This window comes from Coturnix japonica, chromosome 11, assembly GCF_001577835.2.
Source record: "Coturnix japonica isolate 7356 chromosome 11, Coturnix japonica 2.1, whole genome shotgun sequence".
NCBI classification, from domain to species: Eukaryota; Metazoa; Chordata; class Aves; order Galliformes; family Phasianidae; genus Coturnix; species Coturnix japonica.
The window spans coordinates 1,719,565-1,743,659 of record NC_029526.1 but is presented as its reverse complement, the minus strand read 5'-3'; the positions used below and the strand labels follow the sequence as shown (position 1 = coordinate 1,743,659).

Genomic DNA, 24,095 nt, shown 5'->3' with positions numbered 1-24,095 from the left:
CGGGCCCCCCCAATCCCAACTGCTTGGCGGCCTACTATGGCGGCGCGCCCCTTCTCCCATTGGCTCTTCGTAGAGTGTGGGCGGGACTTCTGTGGCCGCTTCTGCTCTGCGATTGGCTGCGGGCGGGCCGGAAGGAAGCGTTTCCAAGGTAACAGCCTGGCCGGGAGGTGGCCTAGGGGGGAACTGGGGGGACAAGGCCTGTGTGTGCGCCGGGTGGGCCCTGCCGTCCTTATAGCTTAATTAGCTTTAATTAGCTTAATTAGCGTTATATTAACGCCTCACCGTGTGAATCCTCAGCGCTTCGGCTCAACACAAGGAGGATTGCAGCCAGCTGCGGTACGGCACGTTGTCTGTGATGCTGGAGGGATGGAGAGTTCAGAGGAGGAGAACTTCGGTGTAGCTGTGTGAGTACGAGCCGTTCTGTGTCGGGTCCTGCTTAAAGTATCTCCATAGGGATTTAATACGAGAGTTAACGTGTGCTGTGCTGCCCGCTGGGTGGGTGAGGGCAGTGCAGAGCCATGGGATGGAGGGGCATCCATTGAGTCCCAACTCCATGCACTGAGCAGCACCTGGTGGCCCTTGTAGCGATGGATTTAAACTACAAGAGTGGGGGTTTGGAGGGCTGCACAGCGGGAGGGCACTGAGCTCCTGTGGGTGCCCATGATTTGCTGCAGGTGCTCAGGGTCAGGCTTCATAGAGCCTTGTGCAGCCTGAGCCATAGGAGATGTACACACCTACAGTAGGGCTTGGGACTGGGTGGGCTTTAAGGTCCCTCCCAGCCCAACTGTTCTGTTTTTCTATGGCATAACCAAACTTTACACGTGTGGGTGTTAAGGTTCACCCTGTACTTCCTGGCCTGCTCTTCCCCTTCAGCCACAAGCTTTAGGTGATGTGTGGCTGTGCTTTACACTCCTTCAGATTCTTTTATTACACCTCAAGGACATGCAGGCCCTTGGGCTGCTACAGCAGCACAGGTTGTGCCGACCTTGTTGTGCTTAAACCACGGGGTTTGTGAGCGTGTGTTTGCTGAGATGTGCAGGTATGGGTGCACACAGAGAGGTGCAATCTGCTGGTGTGGAGCAGCTACAGTTGGGTGACGTGCTCCACAAGCTGAAACTGGCTTCAATTAATAGAACAAGCTATGAATTATAAGCTGGAAAAGGCTCTAAAAATGGTGGTAGTGTTCACTGGGAGAGAGAGAAATAAGAAAAGCAAATGATCCTTAGCATGTTCTCCTTGCATAGCAATGTGAAATGAGAAGCTCCGTTGCTTCAAGTCAGAAAGTCGATGCTCAAGGAGTGCAGAGCTGCTGCTGTCCTGGGTGAGCTCCTCTTCTGGACAAGCTGTGCCCTCTGCTGGAAGTGCACGCATTCAGCTTTGGGCTTCCCTTACTTCATCTTCTAAGCTTTAACAGGTCCCAGATGTTGCTGGAACACGGGCTGGTGCTCAAATGTCTTTGTTTTTTCTGGTCAGGGTGAGCCCTATGGCTGAACAGTTAAACTGCTCTTGGCTTCATTCTGGTGGACTGCTGTGTGATAGCAGCACAGTCTGAAAGAGTTCTGCTCTCTTAGAGCTGTTGTGTCTGAACAAGAAAATTAGCAGAGTCCTGAAATGCTGCTGCCCGAAGTTCCTTCCCTGGGTGTGTTCAGATCAATAACGATGCTTAACCTCTGCTTATTACAGAAGGAGCTTATGAGGCTTTGCCCTTTGTGTGTAGCATGCAGCAGGAAAAGCATTTAAGTTTCTATAGAGAAATAATGCATATATTAAGCAACTCCACAAGACCAAGTGCTGCAAAATAGCATCTAGTGTTCTGTGGTCACCATGTTGAGTGATGCAAGAAAAAGAACAGAAGGAAATATTGTGGTAGAAGCCTGGATTTGTGGCTCAGGAAATGTTTAATTTGGTGTTACAATGATATTCTTCCTGTTCTTTTTGCATCCGGACTGGAATCACTTAACAGTGATGCCAGTAAAACAACTTTTTAATTAGGAAAACATTATAGATGCCTAATGAAAATCCCACACAGCAGTCTCTGATCTGTCCAATCGACATTAGACATTGGTCTAATGGAGTATTTTCTAGGTTAACAGTAGCAAATTGTTCTTGCTTAAGTTTACTGGGCTTGTTTGTACTTGACCATTCCTTAACATCTCTAAGGTTTATTTTTCCTGTAGTTGAAATGTGCATTTATGCAGTGCCACCTTTTGTGCTTTCAGCTCCTCCCCATCTGATGCAGAGTTTGATGCTGTCATTGGATACCTGGAGGATATCATCATGGGTAAGCTCAGCAAGCAGGCAACAAGATGGGTGCTAAAAATGCTGCATGCACACAGCCAGTCTACCCTATACCTGCTGTCTTTCCTTTCTCCTCGTCATCCCTGCATTAAAATAATGTACAGGAAAGTATTTTCTATGCTGTTTGCACAACAACAGTCTGCAACGTGGCAGAACTTTTTGGTGGTAAGAATGTTCAGTAGAGCCAATCTATGTGAGCAGAGGCAATCGTGAGCTCTCAGCTTAACCAAGAGGTGTGCAGCCTGCTTGTTGTGTTGAGTTTGGTGGTAACTTGCCTTATTCATCTCCACAACTGGGGAAAAAAAAGCCTTCAGTAGCTGACAGTCTGACAGTCTGGCTGATACTGTTGAGTTTGAGAAGCTGTAGGAAGAGAATCGACTTCAAATTCCATCCTGAGGGCAGAGCTGCTGCCAAAACACAGCGATGTGCTGCTGCCCGGGTGATGCGCTCCCTCAGCTGGAGCTGCTCCCTCTGTCCTCTCACAGATGGGCCAGGATGTGGCCCAGCAGCAGCAGCTGTGCTCGTGGTGTGACTGCCTGCACGTGTGCCAGGCTGGTGGCTGCCACAGGGAAGCAGAGGAGCGGTGACAGTGGGGTTTCTGTTGTGAAAAGAATGACTCAACTCCTAACTAGATGATGCCTTTTTGTTGTGGTCCAGATGATGACTTCCAGTCCATACAGAGGACTTTTATGGAGAAGCACTACCAGGAGTTTGATGATTCAGAAGAAAACAAGCTCATCTACACTTCTATTTTTAATGAATATGTAAGATACTTCTTATCCTTCATATGGATCACTCTTTGATTTTACTAAGGCCAATGTCAGGCCTTGCATTCTCCCTTCTGTAACTTGCTGGGTTCGTGAGGAGGGGGGAAGAAGGGGGGAATTCCTTTTCTTTTGTTGGTTTTGATTGATTTGATTGACCTTTGTGTGTTTTCTTTTAAGATCTCCTTAATTGAGAAATACATTGAGGAAAAACTGCTCGATCGGATTCCTGGTTTTGATATGACTGCTTTCACAATGTCTTTGCAGTAAGTCTTCTGCTTTGCTGTTGCTGGGGGGGAGGGAGGGTTGTATGTGTCTCAGTTCTATCTAGATTTGAATGTATCTGTTCATAGTTCTCCCTTGAGAAAGAAGCTCCCCCTTAACAACAATGATGATAGTAGTAGGGCATGGCTACTCTAAATTCCTGGAATATTATGCTGAAATATGTTTTAAAACCATTTTCTGCCTGGATTGCTGGTAAACACAACAAGCAAACCCACAACCACTCCTACTCAAAGCTGATTGTGCTTTGAACCTGTTTAAAAACAGGCTTTTCCATTCCCCACCTTCCTGATTTCCTTTTGTTATGCTTGGTGGCTCTGTGGGCTGTATCCTTTAATCTTAGCAGGGCCTCTCTAGGATCTAAGCTGAGTTCTAAAGGTTTGGGTCCAGGAAGCTTTGAATTCTCACACAGTAGCATCCCCCAGACTAACAGCAGTAAGGCTTTTGTGTTACCTGTGCAGGTATGTGCCATCTACTAAAGGCTCATTAAAGTGAATAGCTCCATTAACAGCTCTGGATGGGTCAACTTGCAGTATTTTATTATGTTAGAATAACTGGAACAAATGCTGGCTGAATGTGAATTCTTCTGACTTACACATCAGTCTTTGGAAACCAAAATTGAACACATGGTTTTCTCATTCTTCAACTTCTTCTCTCTGTAGGCAGCACAAGGATGAAATGGCAGGCGATATATTCGATATGCTTCTCACATTTACTGATTTCCTGGCTTTCAAGGAGATGTTCTTGGATTACAGAGCTGTAAGTATGTCACCTTGTTCGTTTTCATTGGTGTGATGGCTGTCATTTCTGCATAGCTCTGCCTGAGAGCACCAAAGTCAGTGTTACCACAGTGGGTAACAGCATTCATAACACTGGTTATACGGGACCAAAAGGAAAATAACTTAATTGAGTGGCTGTTTAAACTCAGGTTGCACCCCCGTAACTCCTTGGGGACAGATTGAGGAGGCAATGTGTGTCTCAGCAGCGGGAGTAGTTTTAGCTGGGGGTTCTAGCAAGCTGTGTGCTTAAATGCTCAGGTAACGTTGTCAAACCAATATAAAAACAGGGTATGAATCCATCTTTTGAACTTAAAAGCTTGTGTATTTGAAAGCAGCATTAAGAATTTCTTCTTTTATGATGTTTCTAGGAGAAGGTCGAAGTCTGGATTTAAGTGGTGGTTTAGTGGTGACATCCCTAAACAAATCGTCCATCTCCTCCTCCTAGAACAGTTGGTGCACTGCTTTCCTTCTCCACTTGAGTGCCACTGCTTTCACTGGGACATTGAAACACAAAAGGTCACGAGAATCAAGGTGCTTTTATGTGATGAAAACTCTCTCTCAGATGCCTGAAACTTGCTGGTATTCAATGGCCACGGAAGAAGAAAACTTGAGTCCTCCTGGAGTAATTGTATTTTAAATACATAGTATTTGTCCACTGTTCTTACTGTTACAGAGAAACTCCTTGTGCTGAGAGGACGATAAATAGAACTGTATGTGGTTTTTTTGGGGGGTTGGCATCTCAGCCATCATCCCAGAAGGCAGAACATTAAAGAATCAAGAAGGCAATGCACAAAGAGTGTGTCTGTCCAGCTCTCGGGCAGGTCTGAATACGTACATGCCTTTTTTAACCTTTAATCTGATATTACAGCTTTGTAACAGAAGTGTATGTTTCCATATGTAGGTGTTTTAGCCTGAGGCTGCTTGTCTGCTCAGTGAGGACTGATGTGTTAGCGTGTAAATCTGTCTGCTCATTGGCTTAATTCAGTCTCATCCTTAAGGGGCAAAGTTCTGATTTGCTTCGGTTCAGCTGTTCTACACCGAGAAAATAACTGAAAATCCAAAGCTGGCCTCTCTATGCAGTTTCTTTCTGTTTGGCAGTGGCACAGCTGTAAGCTCAAAGGTACATTGGGCACAGACCTGTTCAGCACCGTGTTATTTACTGCATGCTGTTTAAAACATGTGTTTGCTCTTAGTTGTTAGCAGTGTTAGTGAAGCAGCTCAGGAGTGTTTGTAGTGGGGCTGTAGCCATAAGCCTGCTACCAAACCCCGGCTGCTTCTGCCTTCACAGTTGGAATTAAAATGTATTTGGAGCCATAAGGACCCTCTGCTCTTATGCTGTCAGACGTGTTAATCTGCTGCTTAATGACACGCTCAGGCAACGTGTGTCTAAAAAGCACGAGAGCAGACAGAAGCAGGTGCTGGTGCTGCAGAGCACTGAGTGTTCCCTGCCAGTGCAGCCAGTAGCTGTCACCCGGTGAGGACCTGGGTAGAGCAGAAGTACAGAGCTTTGCAGGGAGAAAAGCCTCCAGCCAGGACAAAGGAGATGAAATCCTGCTGCTGTTGGCTTCTGCCAGTCATCTCAGCAGTGCTGGGGTTTGATTGCTGAAATGAAGTCGTTTATTTGAGCAGCAGTGAGGACCCTGGGCCATGCAGGCTTCTCCTTGAAGCATAGTCAGCATGCAAGGGTAGGAGGCAAGCAGGGCAATGCTCTGAGGTGGCTGTTACCAGAGGGGGAAAAATAGGAACATCGGGTAGTAGCTCTAATCCAAACAAGATGCAGCTGTATTTCCTTTTGAATCCTGAGGTTAAAATTGGAGGTATTGAAGACCTCAGGATGCCATTCATGCATGGACAGGAGCTCTTTGGTTAACTCCTTCCCTCTGACTTTTTAAGGTTTTACCGTATTTAAAAAGAAACCCCGTAGGAATGTTTTAATTGTGAATTGTTGAGCTTAATTAATTCCTAACTAAAACCATATTTCCCTTCTTAGTTTGAACTGGAACAAAATCCAAGCAAAACCAAACACCTGCTGCAGTTGCTCTGGATCATTATGTGAGGTAATGGCAGTCTGAGGGGTACCCTGCCTGCTGTGTCCTGGTTGTTTTATGTGTTTCTTTATGACACGCTGGGGCCAGGCTCTGGTTTGGTGCCTTTTCCACCAGGCAAAAGTCTTTAAGAGATTAAATCTCTATCTGCACTGGACTGTCTGTGTGCAAGTCTGACTTCATTCCTGAAGAGTCCTAACATTGCCACCGAAATGCATGAAGAGGCCGATTTTATAGGGATTTTGGGTTTTGTGTGTAATTGTTGAGACTCGACACTTCATTGTACCTTCCTTCCACAGCACGTGCAGGTGGATCCACCAGGGGCTGATTCTTCTCCCAGAGAGCAGTGATGCAGTGACACAGCTGCCCAAGGAGGTGGGGATCCCCATCCCTGGAGGTGTCCCAGCACCGTGGGCATGTGGCACTGAGGGATGTGGGCAGTGGGCACCAGTGGGTTGGACTTGGGGTCTGAAAGGTCTTTTCCGACCCTCCTGGTTCTGTGATTCCAATGCAGTTTGTGCTGTCCCTTTGAAATTCACACCTTTCATTGATGTACTTAAATTTCTTGCACCCATCTCTGGACACAAGTTGTGCTGTATGTAACTTTACCCACACTAACAGCATGTGTGATAAACTTACAGAGCAGCTGACTGTAAATAAATGAAAACCAGGCGGAACAGACTTATTAACTGGTACCAGAAGGATGTGAAGGAAGGTGTTGAGCTCAGTTCCTGGGCATCAGTTGTGGCAAATGCCCATCGCCAGAGAACAGAAGCAGGATCTGTTGATGGGGTGGAGCAGACAGACAAGAGTGTTGGATTTAGGAAGGTGTTTATTTAAAGCATAAAACTGGGCTTTGTCTTTAAGATCAGTGTGATAACAGCTTCAGCTTCTATGTTGGCTGACACGAGTTAATTGCAGTTATTTACACCACATCCCTGCGTGACCACAGGCAGCCACGTGGGCTGGGTTTAGTGAGTGTTAGTTCTGATGGTGCCCAGTGGGGTGAGCCCACTCGGTACAACTGCTCCACGGAACAGCCGGACCCTGCGCACCGTGTAGCGCCACCGGGAGCTTCGGCCTCGGCGGGGCTGCAGCACCACGGACAGCGCCGCTGCCCGAGGCCTCAGGCCCTGCTGTCCGCCTGGCTGCGGGCTGCGCTGCCGCCCAGTCCTTTCCATGCACGGAAGCTGAAGAAGGTGGTCGCCCCATAAGTGAGCATCACGAGGCCGGCGAAGAACTGGAAGAGGAGCAGAGCGGTGTGTGTGTGTGTGTGTGTGTGTGTGTGTGTGTGAGCACGCAGCCCCGCTCGGCCACAGCCCGTCCGCCCGTACTTACGGAGGCGGCAGCTCTCCTGTTGTAATCCCACTGGCGCCACGAGGTGGGACGCACGGCTACTGAGCTGGTGACGAAGGCGGCGATGTACAGAACTGTCGCCACTGCATTGAAGATCATCAGCTGCAGAGGGCAGAGAGGAGGTGAGCAGATCGGGGCTGTGCTTTGCACCCAGCAGCCCCCACCTGGGGCAGTTGTGTAGGGCTCTTCCAAAAGAGAAGGACTTGAACAGCAGCCTCAGTCAGCTCAGGGTGTTCCCCAGCTCTGAGTGCACTCCAACGTGGGCAGAGACAAGGAGCAGCAGGAAGCTGATGGACCAGGGGAGTGGGGAGACACCATCCCTGGAGGTGGTCAAGCAATGTGGAGATGAGGCACTGAAATCAGTGGGCACAGTGGGGGTGGGTTGGGGTTGGACTGGGGGATCTGAGAGCTCTTTTCTCATCAGTTGTTGCTCATTCTCAAGGTTCAATTACTGGGGAGCCCCAAAGGCACATGCTCACATATTTGGGTATGGGAGCTGGGCTATGTGGAGGTTTCCCCCTTGGCATCACAGCACGGTGCCACCTGGTGCCACTGATGCACAGTGGTGGAGATGGGCTTCTGGCTCTGTAGTCACCTGGGTGGACTGACCCCATATTTCTCCTCTTTTCCTAGGAGAACCAGAGGAAAGAGGCCCTGCCCCTCACCCTGGGAGCAAACCCAGCGTACGTACCAGGAGTGACCAGGGGACCATGTAGAGCTTCATGGGGAGCTGCAGGAGGTACATCACAAAGAGCACGACCGTCATTACCCAGAGGAAGATGGACACAAACAGCACCCAGCCATACGCTGCGTGGAGGTGGTAGGTGGTGTCAGCAATCAGAGCCCACACCAGGAGGCCGAGCACCTGCAGGATGGACAGGGGGAAGTCTCAATCTCCCCTCTTGTAGCCTGAAACCCTTTTCCTTTGTTCCCATCACAACAGACCCTGATAAAAGAGTCCATGCCCCCCCTTTTAGCTATTGAGAGACTCCCCAGAGCCTTGTCCTCCCCAGGCTGCACAACCCCAGCTCTCAGCCTGTCCTTAGAGAGTAGGAGCTCCATCCCTTGGGTCATTGTTGTGCCCCTCCCCTGGATGTGCTCCAGCAGCCCCACATCTCCGGGGAGCTCTCACCAACCCCATCCTCACCCCGGCGCCGCTGGGGCTGCACCCACGGCTCTCCCATGAGCTCAGCCAAGAGCAGAGGAGCTGTGATGTCTGCGTCCCTCACTGTCGTGCAGGGGGACACAGCGGCCTTTGTCCTGCCGCACACATGTTCCTGCTGCTCAGCTGCTGTTGTTTCAGTCCGGACAATGCCATCTTTTCTTTTGCATCTATTTTTAACCCTCGTTTGGGAGAAACGGGGATAGGGAAAGCCCCGCTGTGCTGCGGCAGCGGGAGGAATTAGAGCAGGAGCCCCTGGAGAGGAGCGTTGTGGAGCTCCATCCCTTTCCTCGGCCGCCCTTTGCGCTGCCCTCCCCGTGTCCCAGCCTCGCATGGCAGCGTCCCCCACCAGCGTCCCGCTCCCCTTCACCCCGCTACTCACGGCCTGGGCCCCCATCAGCCCCCCGAGCGGGGAGCACAGGAACGCTTCGTCGAGGCGCGGGGGGGGCGGAGCGGCGGCGGCTCCCGGGGATCCGCTCCGTGTCCCCGCGGCTCCGGGCAGCCCCGCCATGAGCGCCGGGCTCGGGCCGCTGTCAGCGCAGCCGGCGGGGCGGCCCCGGGGCAGCTCCCCCCGCAGCCCGAACCGCCCCGTCGGGGCGGCGCCGCGTCGTGTCGGTACCGTAAGGAAGCGAATGGCGGCGGCTCGGCCGGCGGGTCAGGATGGCCGAGCGGTCTAAGGCGCTGCGTTCAGGTCGCAGTCTCCCCTGGAGGCGTGGGTTCGAATCCCACTTCTGACAGCGTTACGTTTTGCGCCGCGCAGCTCCCGATCGTTCTTTTAGCTGCGCGGGGGGCGCAAAAAGCGCGCAATGAAACAAAGAGAGGAACAAAAAAAACAGCGCGCAGCGCAAAACGATGAGACTTGTCAGAAGTGGGATTCGAACCCACGCCTCCAGGGGAGACTGCGACCTGAACGCAGCGCCTTAGACCGCTCGGCCATCCTGACAGCGATACGCACCACGCTTACAACGTGATACACAACGCGGCTCTGCCAGGCAGCGCCCATCGCACCGCGCTGATACACCGCGATCAGCCGCCACAGCTGATAATCATCTGTCACTGCTGATAATCATCTGTCACAGCTGATAATCAATCACCCGTCACAGCTGATAAGGGGCTGAGGAGCTTTTGTGCCAGGAGGGTGCGATGGTTACACGCGGTTTGTCCATAGTGTGCTCCCAGGCAGCCCGCAGTGCTCTGAGCGAGCTGATGGGGGAGCACGTCAGTCAGTGGAAACCTGAATTGCTGCCCTAAGGAGAGTGAAGGGAAGCGGGGAACCTTCCGAGAAGGCAATGGAAAGTGTTCCGGGCATCTCCGATCTTGGACTGGCAGCAACAAGTTGGCTGGAGCAGCAGGAGGTCACCACGTGGAGAGCCCACACGTCTCCCATGCAGGTGAAACAAGCACAGCGTGGTGTTGTCCTGATCCCCACCGTGTCCCACCTTACAGGACCCTTTTCCGAGGAGATGAGACCCCCCTGTGCTGCCCCACAGCCGCTCTGCTGTGCATGGGGCAGTCCTGGCTCTGCTGTGATGTGCAGCAGCTCCTGGGCTGCCACCGGCAGCTGTTCAGGAGATTAATCTGACACTTCCTTTGTGCCAGCTCTGTAGAAACGCTGCCTTTGTGGCCTGCAGCTACAGTGAACCATTGCGACATCGGGGCTCTTCTCAGTGAGCCAAGCCCTGATCTGCTCAGACGAGTCCTAACTGAGTCGCGGCGTCCCTTCCCTCGCTAGAAAAGCAGCCTTTTGTTTTCACCTGTGCCATCGAGACACACCGCATCAGAAGAGCTTTCCTTATCTCCTGCAGCAGGGAACAGCTTCATGCATCGCTCTGCTGGGGACAAGGGGCTCCTCTGTTCTGAGTGTGTGAGGAGGTGGCTCCCAGCTCCCTTTGCTTTGGTGGTGGCTGCGGGTAAAAAGCAGCATCAGCACTTTGCCCGCTGTGCTGCTCTCCAGAACTGGACACAAGGAAGGAGGAAGTCGCTGTGTTCGGAGAAGCGAAGGCTTCTTTGGTGTTCTCTGCTACTTTTAACAGCTGCCTTTTTCTAAGTAAAGCAATTCCTTACAAATCAAACCCAGCCCCCGCCGCGGTCGATACTTCCCAAAGAGGAGCTGCTGTGCAATGATGCTGAGCACAGACAGTCCCAGACAGCTGTTCCCCATTTCCTGCTGCTTCCTTTAATGTGAGACAAGTCGGCTTTGCAGTGCTGAGCACTTCCTGGATGGAGCTCTCAAGTATTACAGTAATGGATTAAGAGCTCTACATCTGGGTGGGGGTATCTCCACAGTGAGAAGCTTTGGGCCCTAAGGAGCCGTTTGTTCCCTGAGTTGCCTTGGCCAGGAGTTGGGAGGTGGTGGGGTCAGTCCTGGAGCACCCCGGGACCACAACACCTCCCAGTGCTGTGATAGCAGGAAAACCACTGTGGCATCTCCAGATTGAGGACTACAGTGGGCTCCTTAAAGCACAAAGTGCTCGTGAAACGTGGCTGGGCAACACAGCACAGAGGGCTGCTGTTTATGCAGGGAAGAGGACCTTAAAATATCCCTGCACAAACCAACATCATTAGTGAGCATAGAGGATGGGTTCATGGTTAGACTCAATGATCCTAGAGGTCTTTTCTGACCTTAATGATTCTATAGTTGTATGACAGGGCATTGCAGTGGTAGCAAGCCTGTTTTGCTAAGGAAAAACATCTTCTCTATTGCTTTCTGGTGGAGGACTGGGGACTCTCCTCACCCCTGGCTCAGTGCCTCCCTTTGGGCTGCCTCCTCTGCAGCATGAAGAATCCCCCCAGAAGCTCTGTTCTGCTCTCCTGCAACCTTCTAGGGCATAGATGGGGAACGTGGCACCACAAACTGCAAAGGATGCTGTAAATAACTGCTACCAGAGCTGTTGGGCCTCCCTGCTCTGGTTCAACCTGGAAGAGCTGCTCTGGAGGTGCTGGGAGCTCCTGGATGGATGGGAATCATCACTTGCTCAGCACTGGGCTCTTTCCCAGGTTACTTACAGCCTTTCAGGTTCCCTGGCTTCACTCTTCTCCTATTGCATGTGATTTCCAGGAAAAGAAACCCATGAGAGCAGCGGGCAGTAGCAGGAATAGCCAAGGAGCCTGGATTTCTAATAGGACCCAGCCAACGAGCCTGGATTTGCAACAGGGCCCAGCCTGAAGGAGAAGGATGACATTCTTCCATCGTTTCCTGTTTGTTTTGGATGCAGCTCTTGTTTTCTTTGCATATTGTTTTGCCTGTCGCTTTTGTAGGGTTGCAGTGCTTTGTGTGTTGGTGGTAAATCCCCTGCATGACTCATATCTTCCATTGGCTGCTGAGAGCCTCAGGCCTACACACAGCTCCAGCATTGTGCTTGTGAACAACTGAGGCTAAACTGCAGTGGGTGAGGAGCACTGGGGCACTGTGCACCACCCTGTCTGCACTCAGCAGCACATGCACACAAGTGTTTGTGGCTTTTCCTTGGCTGCATTTCAGATCAGATTAAGGACCTTCCTCCTCCTCCAAGATGAAGGGCCCTGGCAGTGACCCAAGCTGACAACACCTTTGGGTGCTCCAGCTTGCTGCTTTGTGTAGCCTTATGCAACACAGACCTGTGGTGCTGGCCCCAGCTTGTGCCTTCTGATCCTGTTTGCAGAAGGCTGCTATCAGCTGTGCCGGGGGCCATCACGTCAGTGCTGCGTCCCGCATGAGCTTGGGATCTGGTTCTCCTTTCTTCATCCTCCTTTGTGGTCATAAAGAACAAAGAACAAAAGAACAAGGCTCTTCCTTGTCCTGCTGCTCGCTCATTTCTTGATGCACCCCAGGTGGTACCATTGGCTTTCTTGACCATAAAGGCACCCTGCTGGCCACCAGGTCCTTCATCACCCCCTAACCTGTACTGATGCATGTGGTTATTCCTCTGTTTCAAAGCAAAACTAAAACAAGTGAAGGCAATCAAACTTGGACAGGCCATTTCCATCATAACTAAAATCACCCTGAGACCGTTAACCAGCAGATCAGGACAAAGCCTGTTGTTTGTCAATAGTTCCCATAGAAATACCTGCTGGGCTCCAGCAGCTCCTGTAGGCTCTGCTTGGCTTTCCCCAGCACTGAGGGCAATACCTGTGCAGCAGAAGCAGCCCCAGGCAATGCCATTTCCTGGAATAAAGGTTCCAGTAAGGCTGAGAAAACAGGCCTAGAGCAGGAACCTGGCAAACGGGGCATGCCCTGCTCTGCCTGCATCAAAACAGATCAGCTGCAGCCTTAACTGAATGCACGTCACCTCGACATACGTCCGGTATAAACAAGGCTAATTTTGGAGGCTGGAATTTCTCGCCAAAAGTTTTAACTATTCTTTTTATGGAAACTTTGAGGGGTTTTACTCTGTTCTGGGATCAAATCCTTATCTGAAATGATTGGAATTTCCCACAGCGGGGGAGCTCAGATCTCCATTAGCCCTGAGAAATCACTGGGAAGGACTTTGGAACAAGCACAGCCACACCGTCTCAATCCTAATCTTATCTTCATTTCTCAGCTGTGCGAGTTGGCAGGAGGAAAAAAACTTCCGTGTTCATCTGGGATTTGATACGAAAGAGAAAGCAAAGGTGCAGGATGTGAGCACAGCGCTGGCATGACCTGGGCTGGGAAGCCCCCAGACCATCAGCAAGATCCCAGTGGCTGATAGCTTGTCCTCTACCAAAGCTTTGGGCTGTATGGACAAGCACACAGTGGTCAGTGAGCCCTGGAGGAAACAGTCCTTGGGGAGGCACTGCCTTTCTGCTCCGGTCTCCCAGGAGGCCAGTCTGGGTCATCAGATTAGCTGATGCATTGTGAAAGCTATTAGCAAACACCGCGATTTTTGGCCCAAGAGCCGATGCTGCTGCAGAAAAGGAAGGGCTGCTTTTGCTTTCAGAGTGAACAAAGTGAGATTTACATGTATCGGAGCTGCCGGTTGGGGTTGGAGAGAGCTCTGCAAACCTATGGGCAGTGGGTGAGAGCCACATGGAGAGCGGACAGCTTTTGCACCTTGAGCCATTGCCAAGGAGCTGGAAAAAGCCGTCACCTCATCGGGGAATTCCAGCTGCTGTCCCATTCCACAGCACGAGCATTATTCCTTCCCTGCCTGGCCCTTCCTCCGCCTCCTGCCTGTCGTCACATGTGTATGTGGAGGAGCTAAATAGCAGCTGGAGTCAGGACTTCGTGCTCCTGGAATGAGCTGCTGCAGCCGCGTCGCTGCAGAGGATGCTGTAGGCAGCCAGGAGTGAAACTCATCACCCATCGTCCTTCTCCGCGTACCCCTCCTGCTGCCAACCACCAGAACATGAGGGCTGCTTCTCTCCAGGTCCTGTTTGCACTGAGGGTCTTGTGCCTGGCTGCTATGGCTGCAGGTGAGAGCTCTGGGTCCAAGCCTTGGGCTTCCCACGAGAGCTGGAAGGGGACTGTGGCTTCATAAAGGGGTCTGTGGTTTCATGCAGGGGTCTGTGGTTTCATGCAGGGGTCTGTGGCTTTGCAGAGGGATCTGTGGCTCCACGTGAGGAATTATGACTTTACACAGGGGACTGGGGAACTGGATGTTAAAGGATGGGGCCAAAGGGTTGTACACAGCCGGGAAGTCAGCGCTGGATCAGGTTACAGACACCAAGGGACCTCATTCCTTCCTTGGCTTGGGAAATCCTGTGGCAGGAACAGGCTGGGTAGGAAGCTGTTGGGGAAGCATTTGGCCTCACTGCAAGGAAGCCCTTGTGGCCCCGCTGATGGCTATTGTCATTTCTGAGGGTGGCTGGGGGAACATGGGGGCTCTCTGATGGTCTGCAATAGAGAGCAGTGCAGAGCCCAGGGATGTGCCATTGGGGGCAGCATCCTGCCTGAGGATGGGAGTCTGGCAGTCCATCTGTCTGCCTGCATTGGCCTTTGGGATGCTCACAGGTGTGTGGTCATCCTTACACAGGTTGGAAGCTCTCCTGTTGGCCATGTGAAGATCTCAGTGTGCAGTGGGATGTTGGAGGACTGAGGGGAGATGGGCAGAGCTTTTGCTGGGTTGGTCTCATTGTGAGTTGTCTACGTGCAGAGCAGTGATTGCTGAACAAACAGAGCAGGGAGGATTGCCTGGAGGCTTGTTGGCAGCGCCAGCAAAACTTCGACTTTGCCCAGGTCAAAGGGATGAACAAAGAAAGGGCAGAGCCCTTACTGAGGCTGCCATCAGATGGGAGGAACAAGGACAGCCAGGAGAGCAGCTGGGTGTGGAGCTCCATCCTCTCCTCACCCCTTCAGGCAAGGCTGACCCAGGTCAGAAGTGGAAAGCCATCAGAAAATGGGGATGGATCAGGCCCTTGTGGGGTGTGGGAGTCTCCATCCCTGGAGGAGTCCTAGAGCCGTGGGGATGTGGCAATGAGGAGACTGGGCAGGGGACATGGTAGAGATGGGGTCAGGCTTAGAGAGCTGAGTGGTCTTTTTCAACCTTCATGATTCATTAAATGGAGCTCTGAAAGGAGAAGCCAGCAGCAGCATGTGCTGTGGGTAATGAGACCTAACTGGGAATGCAGTAAATCCTGTGTGCTTAGTGTGCAGGTATTCTTGACCTTAAGGTGCCGCAGAAGATGTTAGAGGCTGAACAGAGGGCTTTGCTTTAGCACTGCGGAGACGTAGAGGTTAAAACGTGCTCCTACAGAAGGACAAAAGGAGTGTTTGCTTGTGATTTCTTTGTAACCAGAAGAGCTGGAGCCGTTCCTGGAGCTGTGCTGCTTCTCACACTCAGTGCTGGTGTCATTCCCAACTGAACTTCACCAAGTTCACCAAATCCATTAGGAATCAACAGATGATGTTTTGCAGAGCGTGTGAGCTGAACCAAACCCCAGCTCCGATCTGTGCAGGGCGTTGGGATAAATCAGGATCTCTGTTTCTAAGCCTGGTTCCCCCATGAGAGCAGAAACATCTCGTTGCGTTGTGCAACATCCACTCGCTTGGCAGGCGCCTGTTCTTGGCATGGCTGCGTTCTCCCCAGTGCTGGGGCTGCCTTCACCCCTATGTCGGACAAGGGGAGGATGTTTTTACACTTGGCCAAATGAAAACTGTGTTTTCCTTTGGAAACAGAGAGCAGATGTTTGGTGAAAGTGCTGTGGCTTTGAAGCTGGGCTGCTGGGACCGTATCCCCACGCAGATAAAGGCTGGGGGAGCAACGTAGCTTTGTCAAAGTGCTCTTTCTCTGCAGCTTTTCTTTACAGCAGCATTCAGAGCTGCAGGATGCTTGTTAGGAGGGGAAACCCCACAGTGGAATGAGATGTGAGTAATCCAGATAAGAACAGGACAATAAGAACTGCCCTCTGACCTGTGCTGAGAGCCTCTTAGTGATAGAGCAGGTCATTGCAGGGTGGAGAAATGAATCTTCTGGTGCACCAAATGTGCGTTTATCACTTCACCAAAGGGGAAAGGTCCCACTGGCTCCCAACCCTGAACAAGCTGCAATGGTGTTCCAAGAGCCTCATCGTAGATAGTGCTCCCTTGCTTCCCTTGCTTCCCTTGCTTCCCTTCCCTCCCTTCCTTCCTTCTTCTTTCTTTTTCTAGGTATCATATGACCAATCAATCATGGCTCTTATGGGATCAATATGTCTCATTTAATCAGGGACTGGAAGCTTCAGATTTCTTTTCCCTTGAGAGGAAATGTTTAATGTGCCTAATAAAAAGCCAACGTTTAACATGCCGAATGTTTTATTTCAGGGCAACCCAAAGCACCTCTGAAGTGTTCAAAGTGGTGTGGCTCTTTCCACCGTGCCATAGACGAGAAGCAGATCAAGAGCTACCGTTGGACTGAACCCCAGTGCTCCAAGAAAGCCATCATGTAAGCATCCTCTGTCTGGGTTCCTCAATGTATTCCCTCCCCAGCTGAGTAAATATAAACACTGCCATCAGGAATCCTCGCTTGAGAGCAAGGAGCTGCTGGTGACTGTGATTAAAAGCCTTTCACCTCTGAGTCATGTTCAGCTTTTGCTGATTCAGGTGAGATCTGAGGCACCTGAACTCCCTAGTAATGAACAATAAGCAGCCTGATGGAATGGGCTCAAGAGAGTCAGTGCTGCTCAGCATTCCTGCCCCAATGCTTTCTGTACCACCCTGATAACCTAAGGCGCTCTCACCCTTACCTAGTGAGTGAGCTCTTTTTATGTTCCTTTCAGATTAACTACGAAGAAGCTCAGAGAAATTTGTGCAAATCCAAGTGAGAACTGGGTGAAGAAGGTCATGAAGAAACTGGACCAGGAAAAGGCCCCGGCAGCATCCCCACTTCCACAGCCTGACACTTCCCCTGCAGCAGCGGTACCCGAAGAGCCTGGCGTCTTCCACAAGCAAACTGCTCTCCAAGTACCAAGTCCACCTCCAGCCTCTGCAGCTTCAGAGAGAGCACCCGTTCCTGCTGCCAGCACAGAGGAGACCAGCAAACCCACCCCAGCCATGCAGAACACCACGCACTTCCCTGCATCTCCTGTGACATCGGGAGCTGCTATGCACTCTGGAGTCATTTCAGAAGCAAACAGAGAGTCCTTAACATCTGTGCACTCAACAGCTGACGCAGTGGGCATGGCCCTTGGCCAATCCATCCCATACCCCACAGCTCCTGTGCATGGTTCTGATGGCCAAGAAGAACCTGTAGGACATACTACAGATGGTGCTGGTGATGTCCAAGGCACAACTTCTACCTCAGACTCGGAGCCTGCATCCATTCCCAAAGGACTGGACCATCCTGGTCTTCATACGAACGACCCCCTGGGCCCAGTCAGTACAAGAGGCAGCACATCAGGCACTACTTCAAAGAGTTTTAGTTCAGCTCTCCCCTCCACCCTAAAGAGCACAGAGGTCAGCATGGTCCCATCCACACCAGAGGCTGCTCCAGCTCTTACTCAAAACCCCACAGCTGCCGTAGACAAAGGTCTTTACGTCCATGTCAGCAAAAATTTCAGTTCCTCTGCATTTGGTACTGGGACATCTGATCATTTATTGCCCCTGGGAAAACAAGGCCCTCCAGATACATTAGTTTTCACCAGTCAGATGTTCTCAGGCCAAGCCAGACCACAGGCTACAAGAAGCCCAAGTGACTCACCTGCGCTCAGCTCCTTGTCAGGGTCCCAAATGCACTTTGTCCTCCCTGTTGCCCTGGCGGGTGGGCTGATTGCTTGTGGTGTGGCAGCTGTATGGCTATACACTAAATTCAGAATCAGACCAGAAACAACAACAAGAGAAATGGTGGAAGGTTTGCTCTACCTGAAAGAGGGACACCAAGACAACGTCTATCGGATGGAAGTGATCTGAATGCTGCATGGCAGGGATGTTTTTGGCCTAGAACATGTGTATGCTGCTGCAGGAAAGCTCTGTCTGCTGGCCTGGTGAGCAGTGCAGAGCAGTTCCTAAGAAAGCTGAGAACTTTGGACTGAGAGCATCCAAAAAATACATATAAAGCCTAAGTTCTCATCGGCCAATGGCAACGTTTTAGGAACAGACGGGCTGTTCCTTTCTCTGGCACTGTTCTGTAGAAAGGATGTTGCTGTGCTGGGGCTGGTGCCAAGCAGTGGGCAGAAGAAACGTTGGGGATTTTCCCACATTTCAACATCACCCAGTTGAGAAGCTTCGTGCCCACCCACTCACCCCCTCTGCTGGACTTGGGCTCTGCCACTGTGAGCAAAACCAACACCAAAGCACAGTCTGCACTTAGAAACTTCCAGTTGCTTCTTTTTTGGCACTTCAGTTCGCTGCTCTGTCGGACCTAAACTTGATGCTGCCTCTCCTTGGGCTGGTTAAACACTCCATTTAATTGGGCATTTAACAGCTAGAACCAGCAGAGCTCATCCAGCCTTCAGACATTATATGTATATACCTGTATATAGCAGCAAGCAATGCAAGTGCTGTTATAGCACCAAAGCAGGTTTTTTTAAAGCTAAATTGTTTATTTTCACACATCTAGACGTTGCTGTGTGTGAGCTTTATCTTTTATCCATGGCCAGCTCCTGAAAGCCCTCATTTAACTTCTACTATGCACATCACCTGCTGGCCTTGCTGGTGGGGCACCACAGTGTGTGTAATGCTGGGAACACTGGAAAACATTGCACTGTGTCTGTTGTCTTGCTGGGCTTGGCTGTGCGTGTGAGCAGCGCCCCATGCAGGCCCAGGCACTACAGCAAATGGATCTATGCTTTGCCATAGCCTTCCTCCTCCCAGACCAGCTGTGCTCATCCCATCCCTGCTCCTTGCCCAGGGCACAGTGCTGGCACACTGTCCTTGGGCAGGATTTCACCTGTGACAGGGGCAGATCCCAACCCATGGGCAGGTGGGAGCCCTGCTGGTGGGGGACAGGCTCCAGGAGGGTCCTTATGTTCTATTGTGCAGTGACTGCTGTCAGCTCTGATCTGTGTATTGAGTCTGAAGGTATGTGAATAAGATTTGTATTGTATTTTTGTAGTAGTAACGATAATAAAGTTCTTAATGTTAAAAACCTCAGGAGGTTCAGAGCAGGGCTGACTATGATGTCCCCCAGGCCAGGGCTGCTCCTGCATCCTGCCCCACACTGCTGCACCGCCAGCAGCGGCGCGTGGGGGGACATCCTCCAGAACTTCCCCTATGAATCACCAGGTCTGAAAGGTCATTTGGAGGGTAAGGAGCTCTGTAGAAAGGATGCTTTTTTTCCTCTTCTGTTATTAGACAAAGGGGAGGCTGCATAAATGAGTGAGTTCGTAGGCAGATGGTGATAAATCACTTCCCATGCACTGAGTGGATGTGGCTTGCACAGTCTGGTGACTGAGTGCATGGAGCCACAAGGCAGCATTGGGATGGTTCCATTCCTTCACCTCCCCGCAGCATCCATCAGGCAGCACAGTGGCAGCCCTTGAAGGTACGTGTTGGCCATACTCACCCTGACCAGTTTGATCAGTGGACAGACTCCAACCCCACACTCTGACCATCAGGAGGCCCATTTAAGACCAGGGTTGTGTCTTCAGTCCCTGATTTGGGTGTTGTATTTTCACTCTGACCCTGTTTGCTGTAGATAGCTTATCTTCTGCATGGATGGATGGATGGATGGATCTCTTGGTGTTGAGGCTGTCTCTGGACCCATGACCGTGCTGCTCCATCCCTCCTCAAATGAATCCTGGACTAATTCTTCACTTTGCTGTATTTAGGGCTGTCACCTCACTCTCTGCTGTGCTCAGACCCAGTGGGACATCACCTCACCTATGAAGTCACAGACTGTGCTGTGATGTGGACCATGACTTATGAAATGTCAGCCCTGTCCCTGCTTGGTGTTGTGGTTTTTCTGTGACATATTACATCAGCCTGTGCTTGCGTAGGGCAGCCTCTGCTCAAACCAACCTACCACCCCTTCACTAATGCTGGGTTAGTAGAGTGGGGCATGTTCCCTTCTGAGGTCTTTCACCTCTCTCTGTGTTTCAGTCTTTGCAGCCCCACCACCCTTCAGCTGCAGTCACTTCTCCTTTCGGATGCTGTGAACCCAGCCATGCTGTTGGTTAAGGACAGCCTTACAGTAAAGAAGGCACCAAGGACATGCCAGTTCTCCACTGCTGTTCCAGCTCCAGGAATTTAAAAAAGGTCAGGGTTGCAAAGGAGGCTGAAGTCCTCACCAAACACTGTTTCCACCATACACTTAAGCATAGATTCTATCCATTGGGAGCAGCAGCTCCTCCTCACACCCCAGGTCCACTCTTTGTTAACCTGGAGGGTATTCATACAGTCATAGAATCATAGGGGCTGTGGAAGGGACCCCTGTGGGCACGTCCTTCCTCCAGCTCTGTCACTCTTCTGCCCCAGTTGGAGAGAACTGTCATCACCTGTTTATTTTCCTGCCTGGCTGAGGTGACTTCCTGGCTTCTGGGTTACAGGGAAGAGCTGGTGTCGGCAAGTTGCTCAGATGATCCTCTGGGAAAAGGCTCCTGGACACGTCCTTCCTGCAGCCTTATGGCTCCACGCAGGACTTTCTGCACAGGATGTGCTTTGGTGGATCCCCAGCTTTCAGCACTCGGTGGTCCCCAGTGTCCAGCCATAGGAAGCAGGCTTTGGGAGGGAACCTTTCTTTCCTCCTTTAAAACTTTCCAGCCTCTAAGAGCTGTCATGACTGAAAACAGCACTGGGGCTGCAGAGCATGCGACAATTGCATGGCTGCTCCCAGCTGTGCTGGGCTGCTGAGACCCCCCATTCCCAAGAATGTGGCCTGTTATGCCCAAATCCTTCCCCACGGTGATACAGGTGCTGGCAAACCTCGTACCTGAGGTGTCCCCCAGCTCCTTTCTTCCTCCTTTTGCAGAATCATGGACTCACCATGGTTGGAAAAGACGTCCAAGATCTAGTCCAATGCTCACCACCCAGATTGCCCACTAAATCATGGTCCATAGTACCAAATTAGGATAATGCTGTTCATTTTTCATGTAATCAAGCAAATTCTTCTTTGCCTGCTCAAAGGAAAGGGAACTTTAGCCAGCTGTGGGACTTTCCAGCATCCCTCAGTTCATGACTGCACACCAACCTTTTCCTTCCAAAAGAAAACCCACCTAAAGAATAAACATCAAGGCACCTCCAGGGAGTTGTGCATTGTTTGTCTGTGACAGGGCTGAGTTGAAAACCCAAGGAAGAGGAAGCACAGATCCTGCTTTGTTTTACTTACTTCCTTAGGTCTGCTCCATCCAGAGCCCTGTGTGGGTGTCCCTGTGCCTGCAGTCCTCCCTTGCACTTCTGGCTGTGAAAGCTCCATCCCAGGTTGAGACACGCCACAGGCTTGCAGCAAAGTCATACCTACCAGTCCCCCAAATGTTTCCTTCTTGCTCGGGCACATCAGAGATGGGGTAATGGCTGAGAAGGGAAGGGAGGATTCACAAAGCCAATGGGAGGATGGAAAGATGCTTTTGGGGATCATTAGCATGGGGAACTCATTGCAGCCCGTGGAGATGTTGAGTCACTGGGTTGAACACAAGCCAGGAGGAACAGCACCGTTACATATAGGTTCAGCTGTTCAGTGTGCCCTGCTCTGCATCTGCTGGCCATGGCAGGATGAGACCAACTCCAATCTGCTGTTAGGTTCTGGCCCTAAAGGACACCAGAAAGGCAAACATTGAGCCCCAAATCCCTGCACTGATAGAGTGGCAGGTTCATCCATTAGGTCCCAGTGACACAGTTGTTGATGGCACCTCTTGCCATGAGCTTCCTTTGGGGTCAGGCAGCTGGAAGGAGCACAATGCAGGCTGCTCCTGCATTGCTCTGACCTCTGCTTGTGGCTATGGGATGCAGACTGAGCAGCGGAGACCCCTCTACAAGGGAAGAGTTCACCTGCCCCCAGGTTGAAGAGCGAAAAGGACCCCATAATAAATGAAGGTGTCCTTGCACTGTTGCATTATGGAGGGGGGATTTTTTATGTCCAAAACGATGCGTCCCTCTCCATAGAATGTGGGGCAATGTTTGGCAGTGTGTGACATCCCAGAGCCTTTGAGCCACAGATGGATGCTGCTCTCCTGGTGGAAGGGACTCCAGTCGATTCACATTTTCTCCTTAACACTTTCTCAGCTCTCAAGTCAAGAAATGACTTTGTGTAAAGCACAGCATTGCCTTTCTTGTCACCACAAAATCACTCTCGGTGCCTTTTGAAGGCCTTTGCTCTGTGCTTCTGTAGAGGAGGATTTCACTTCCCTATTGGCTTTGTGGCTTTCCCACAGGCCAGACTCAACTTACAGAGAAGTGACCCGAGCCTGTTTGTCCTTTCTTTCTAGGGATCATCTCTGTCTGCAGCCTGAGAGCTGCCACGTGACACGTAAATCCCCTGGCTCTAAGAAAACACACAGGGCTTTCACTAGAAATTCGTCGGAAAAGAGCTAGAATGGGGAGGTGCTGAAGAGGATAAATTGCAGCGGCTCCTTGCTGAGCTAACAGAGCTCCTTAGGAGAGGCACAGCAGCACTGCATTAAGGAAAAGCCCACATCCAGCTGTGATGCTCAGCACAAAGCCACTCCTGCTGCTCCTGCTGCTCCTCAGCATCTCCCAGCCCAGCTCCACAGGTGAGGCTGACAGAGCCCTGCTCAGGGCTGGGGATGTCCCGGTGGGGAGGATGGAGAAGCCCAGCAGGGATGGGGCAACCCCGAAGGCTTCTGGTTGGGATGGGATACCCTGGGCTGGCTGGCTTCAGCATGGGGCTGGTGGGGCACCATCCTGCTGCAGGAGCTCACCCAGCGCTCCTTAAGGCAGTAGCTGCAGGATTTGGGGGATGCTGTGTGCCTTCTTATGGAGATAGGTCTGAAAGGCTCCTCTCCAAAGCCTGTGATCTCAGTCTCTCTCTCTCTTCCCCAGCCCCATATGCACCTTCGGAATGCTGTTACGAATATGTAAAAGGTGCTCTCCGGGTTGAAGTGTTGAAGAGTTTCTATGAGACTTCCAATGACTGCCTTCTAGAAGCAATTGTGTAAGTCCTGGCAATTTCCCTACCGCCGGTGCTGTCATCTGTCTCATCTGGTGATGGATTGGCATGGCCTTCATCCAAAGACGGCTGGTGGCAGAGTGGCAGTCTGCAGTGCAGAGTGACTCTCTGGTCACTTCTATGGCGCAAGGCTTTGAAGCCATGAGTCTAGAGAGGCTCCCAAAGGATCTGCACAAGTTCTAGAGGCTGCAGGACAGCCTGCTCATAGGGCACCATGTGCCTGCTGTAGTGCCAAAGAGAAAAGGTGTGCAGAGAAGGGAGGAGAGGAAGAGGACACAGGACAGCACTGACAGGACCGCTAGGCTGTTTCCCATCAACCTTCACCTTTCATTTTGGCAGGTTTGAGACAAAGAAAGGGAAGAAGATCTGTGCAAAACCAAACGCACTTTGGGTGAAAAGAGCAGTTAAGAATCTTCAGAAAAAGGAGCCTCAAGCTGAGTGATGCACAGCGGACACACAAGTTGAGGATCGCAGCTTCCTGATGGGAAGATTTACACTCAGCCTCCTGCGGAGGACCCCTATGCTGACAGATCCACATCCCCAGGTGCTGCAGCCCTGCCAGCCCTGCCCCCACCTGCAGGACGCAGCTCCAAAATAAAGCTTTATTTCATACACTAAAGATGGATGGTGTCCTTTTCTCTCTCAGTCCATGCTCTTCCTTCGGAGCTTCGTCCATTGACTCCTGTAGCCTTGTGGGTCTCATGGGGGCTGGGCAGGGAGGGAGTGCAGCGGACTGAGAGGCTCTGAGCACACCCATTGCATCAAGTAGCCCTGGCTGGCCCTTGCTGTATTACAGTCTCATCATGCCATCCTGTTCCCCAGCACCACATCCCCAGCACACGGTCCTTTGCAGCAGCCTCAGACCCTGGCTGCCATCCCAACTTCTGCAGAGCTTTACAAAGCAGCATCAGAGTCCCTTCCACATTGCAGGAGCATCCAGGCCCAGCTGAAGCTGCCACCCACATAAAAGGACA

At 51.4% G+C, this 24,095-nt stretch overlaps 4 protein-coding genes and 2 non-coding genes across 7 annotated transcripts; 4 read left to right on the top strand and 2 right to left on the bottom strand.

Annotated features, from left to right (window-relative positions):
- Nucleotides 1-143: 143 nt before the first annotated feature.
- On the top strand, nucleotides 144-6,325 carry ARL2BP (ADP ribosylation factor like GTPase 2 binding protein). The gene is made up of 5 exons (XM_015873780.2): nucleotides 144-404; nucleotides 2,220-2,281; nucleotides 2,956-3,062; nucleotides 3,243-3,328; nucleotides 4,007-6,325. Exons 1-5 carry the CDS (start codon nucleotides 367-369, stop codon nucleotides 4,137-4,139), a joined length of 426 nt encoding a protein of 141 aa, XP_015729266.1. The 5' UTR covers nucleotides 144-366; the 3' UTR covers nucleotides 4,140-6,325.
- Nucleotides 6,326-6,982: 657 nt separating this feature from the next.
- On the bottom strand, nucleotides 6,983-9,244 carry PLLP (plasmolipin). Its single transcript, XM_015873776.2, has 4 exons — nucleotides 9,069-9,244; nucleotides 8,216-8,389; nucleotides 7,507-7,626; nucleotides 6,983-7,408 (listed from the first exon to the last, which is right to left on the bottom strand). Exons 1-4 carry the CDS (start codon nucleotides 9,195-9,197, stop codon nucleotides 7,295-7,297), a joined length of 537 nt encoding a protein of 178 aa, XP_015729262.1. The 5' UTR covers nucleotides 9,198-9,244; the 3' UTR covers nucleotides 6,983-7,294.
- A 96-nt stretch (nucleotides 9,245-9,340) lies between these two features.
- Nucleotides 9,341-9,423, top strand: TRNAL-CAG. Its single transcript has one exon. It is a non-coding gene; the product is annotated as a tRNA-Leu (tRNA).
- A 123-nt stretch (nucleotides 9,424-9,546) lies between these two features.
- TRNAL-CAG lies at nucleotides 9,547-9,629 on the bottom strand. Its single transcript has one exon. It is a non-coding gene; the product is annotated as a tRNA-Leu (tRNA).
- Nucleotides 9,630-13,044: 3,415 nt separating this feature from the next.
- On the top strand, nucleotides 13,045-19,149 carry CX3CL1 (C-X3-C motif chemokine ligand 1). Of its 2 annotated transcripts, none has more exons than XM_015873739.2 (3): nucleotides 13,045-14,059; nucleotides 16,386-16,506; nucleotides 16,841-19,149. In XM_015873739.2, the coding sequence occupies exons 1-3, from the start codon at nucleotides 13,993-13,995 to the stop codon at nucleotides 17,967-17,969; spliced, it is 1,317 nt and encodes a 438-aa protein (XP_015729225.1). In that variant the 5' UTR covers nucleotides 13,045-13,992; the 3' UTR covers nucleotides 17,970-19,149. The 2 variants fall into 2 exon arrangements, with proteins under 2 accessions (XP_015729225.1, XP_015729226.1); XM_015873740.2 differs by lacking the exon at nucleotides 13,045-14,059 and adding an exon at nucleotides 14,208-14,957.
- A 103-nt stretch (nucleotides 19,150-19,252) lies between these two features.
- LOC107319142 (C-C motif chemokine 17-like) lies at nucleotides 19,253-23,715 on the top strand. The gene is made up of 3 exons (XM_015873784.2): nucleotides 19,253-22,705; nucleotides 22,995-23,106; nucleotides 23,461-23,715. The coding sequence occupies exons 1-3, from the start codon at nucleotides 22,639-22,641 to the stop codon at nucleotides 23,561-23,563; spliced, it is 282 nt and encodes a 93-aa protein (XP_015729270.1). The 5' UTR covers nucleotides 19,253-22,638; the 3' UTR covers nucleotides 23,564-23,715.
- The last annotated feature ends 380 nt before the right edge of the window (nucleotides 23,716-24,095 follow it).

Coding starts and splice junctions, on each gene's coding strand:
- LOC107319142 (XM_015873784.2), top strand. CDS start 22,639: ATGCTCAGCACAAAGCCACTCCTGCTGCTCCTGCTGCTCCTCAGCATC. Junction 22,706..22,994: donor CTCCCAGCCCAGCTCCACAG/GTGAGGCTGACA, acceptor TCTCTTCCCCAG/CCCCATATGCACCTTCGGAA. Junction 23,107..23,460: donor TGCCTTCTAGAAGCAATTGT/GTAAGTCCTGGC, acceptor TCATTTTGGCAG/GTTTGAGACAAAGAAAGGGA.
- CX3CL1 (XM_015873739.2), top strand. CDS start 13,993: ATGAGGGCTGCTTCTCTCCAGGTCCTGTTTGCACTGAGGGTCTTGTGC. Junction 14,060..16,385: donor CCTGGCTGCTATGGCTGCAG/GTGAGAGCTCTG, acceptor GTTTTATTTCAG/GGCAACCCAAAGCACCTCTG. Junction 16,507..16,840: donor TGCTCCAAGAAAGCCATCAT/GTAAGCATCCTC, acceptor TGTTCCTTTCAG/ATTAACTACGAAGAAGCTCA.
- PLLP (XM_015873776.2), bottom strand. CDS start 9,197: ATGGCGGGGCTGCCCGGAGCCGCGGGGACACGGAGCGGATCCCCGGGA. Junction 7,627..8,215: donor TGGTCCCCTGGTCACTCCTG/GTACGTACGCTG, acceptor TGCCCTCTGCAG/CTGATGATCTTCAATGCAGT. Junction 7,409..7,506: donor ACAGGAGAGCTGCCGCCTCC/GTAAGTACGGGC, acceptor CTCCTCTTCCAG/TTCTTCGCCGGCCTCGTGAT.
- ARL2BP (XM_015873780.2), top strand. CDS start 367: ATGGAGAGTTCAGAGGAGGAGAACTTCGGTGTAGCTGT. Junction 405..2,219: donor GAGAACTTCGGTGTAGCTGT/GTGAGTACGAGC, acceptor TTGTGCTTTCAG/CTCCTCCCCATCTGATGCAG. Junction 3,063..3,242: donor CTTCTATTTTTAATGAATAT/GTAAGATACTTC, acceptor TTTTCTTTTAAG/ATCTCCTTAATTGAGAAATA.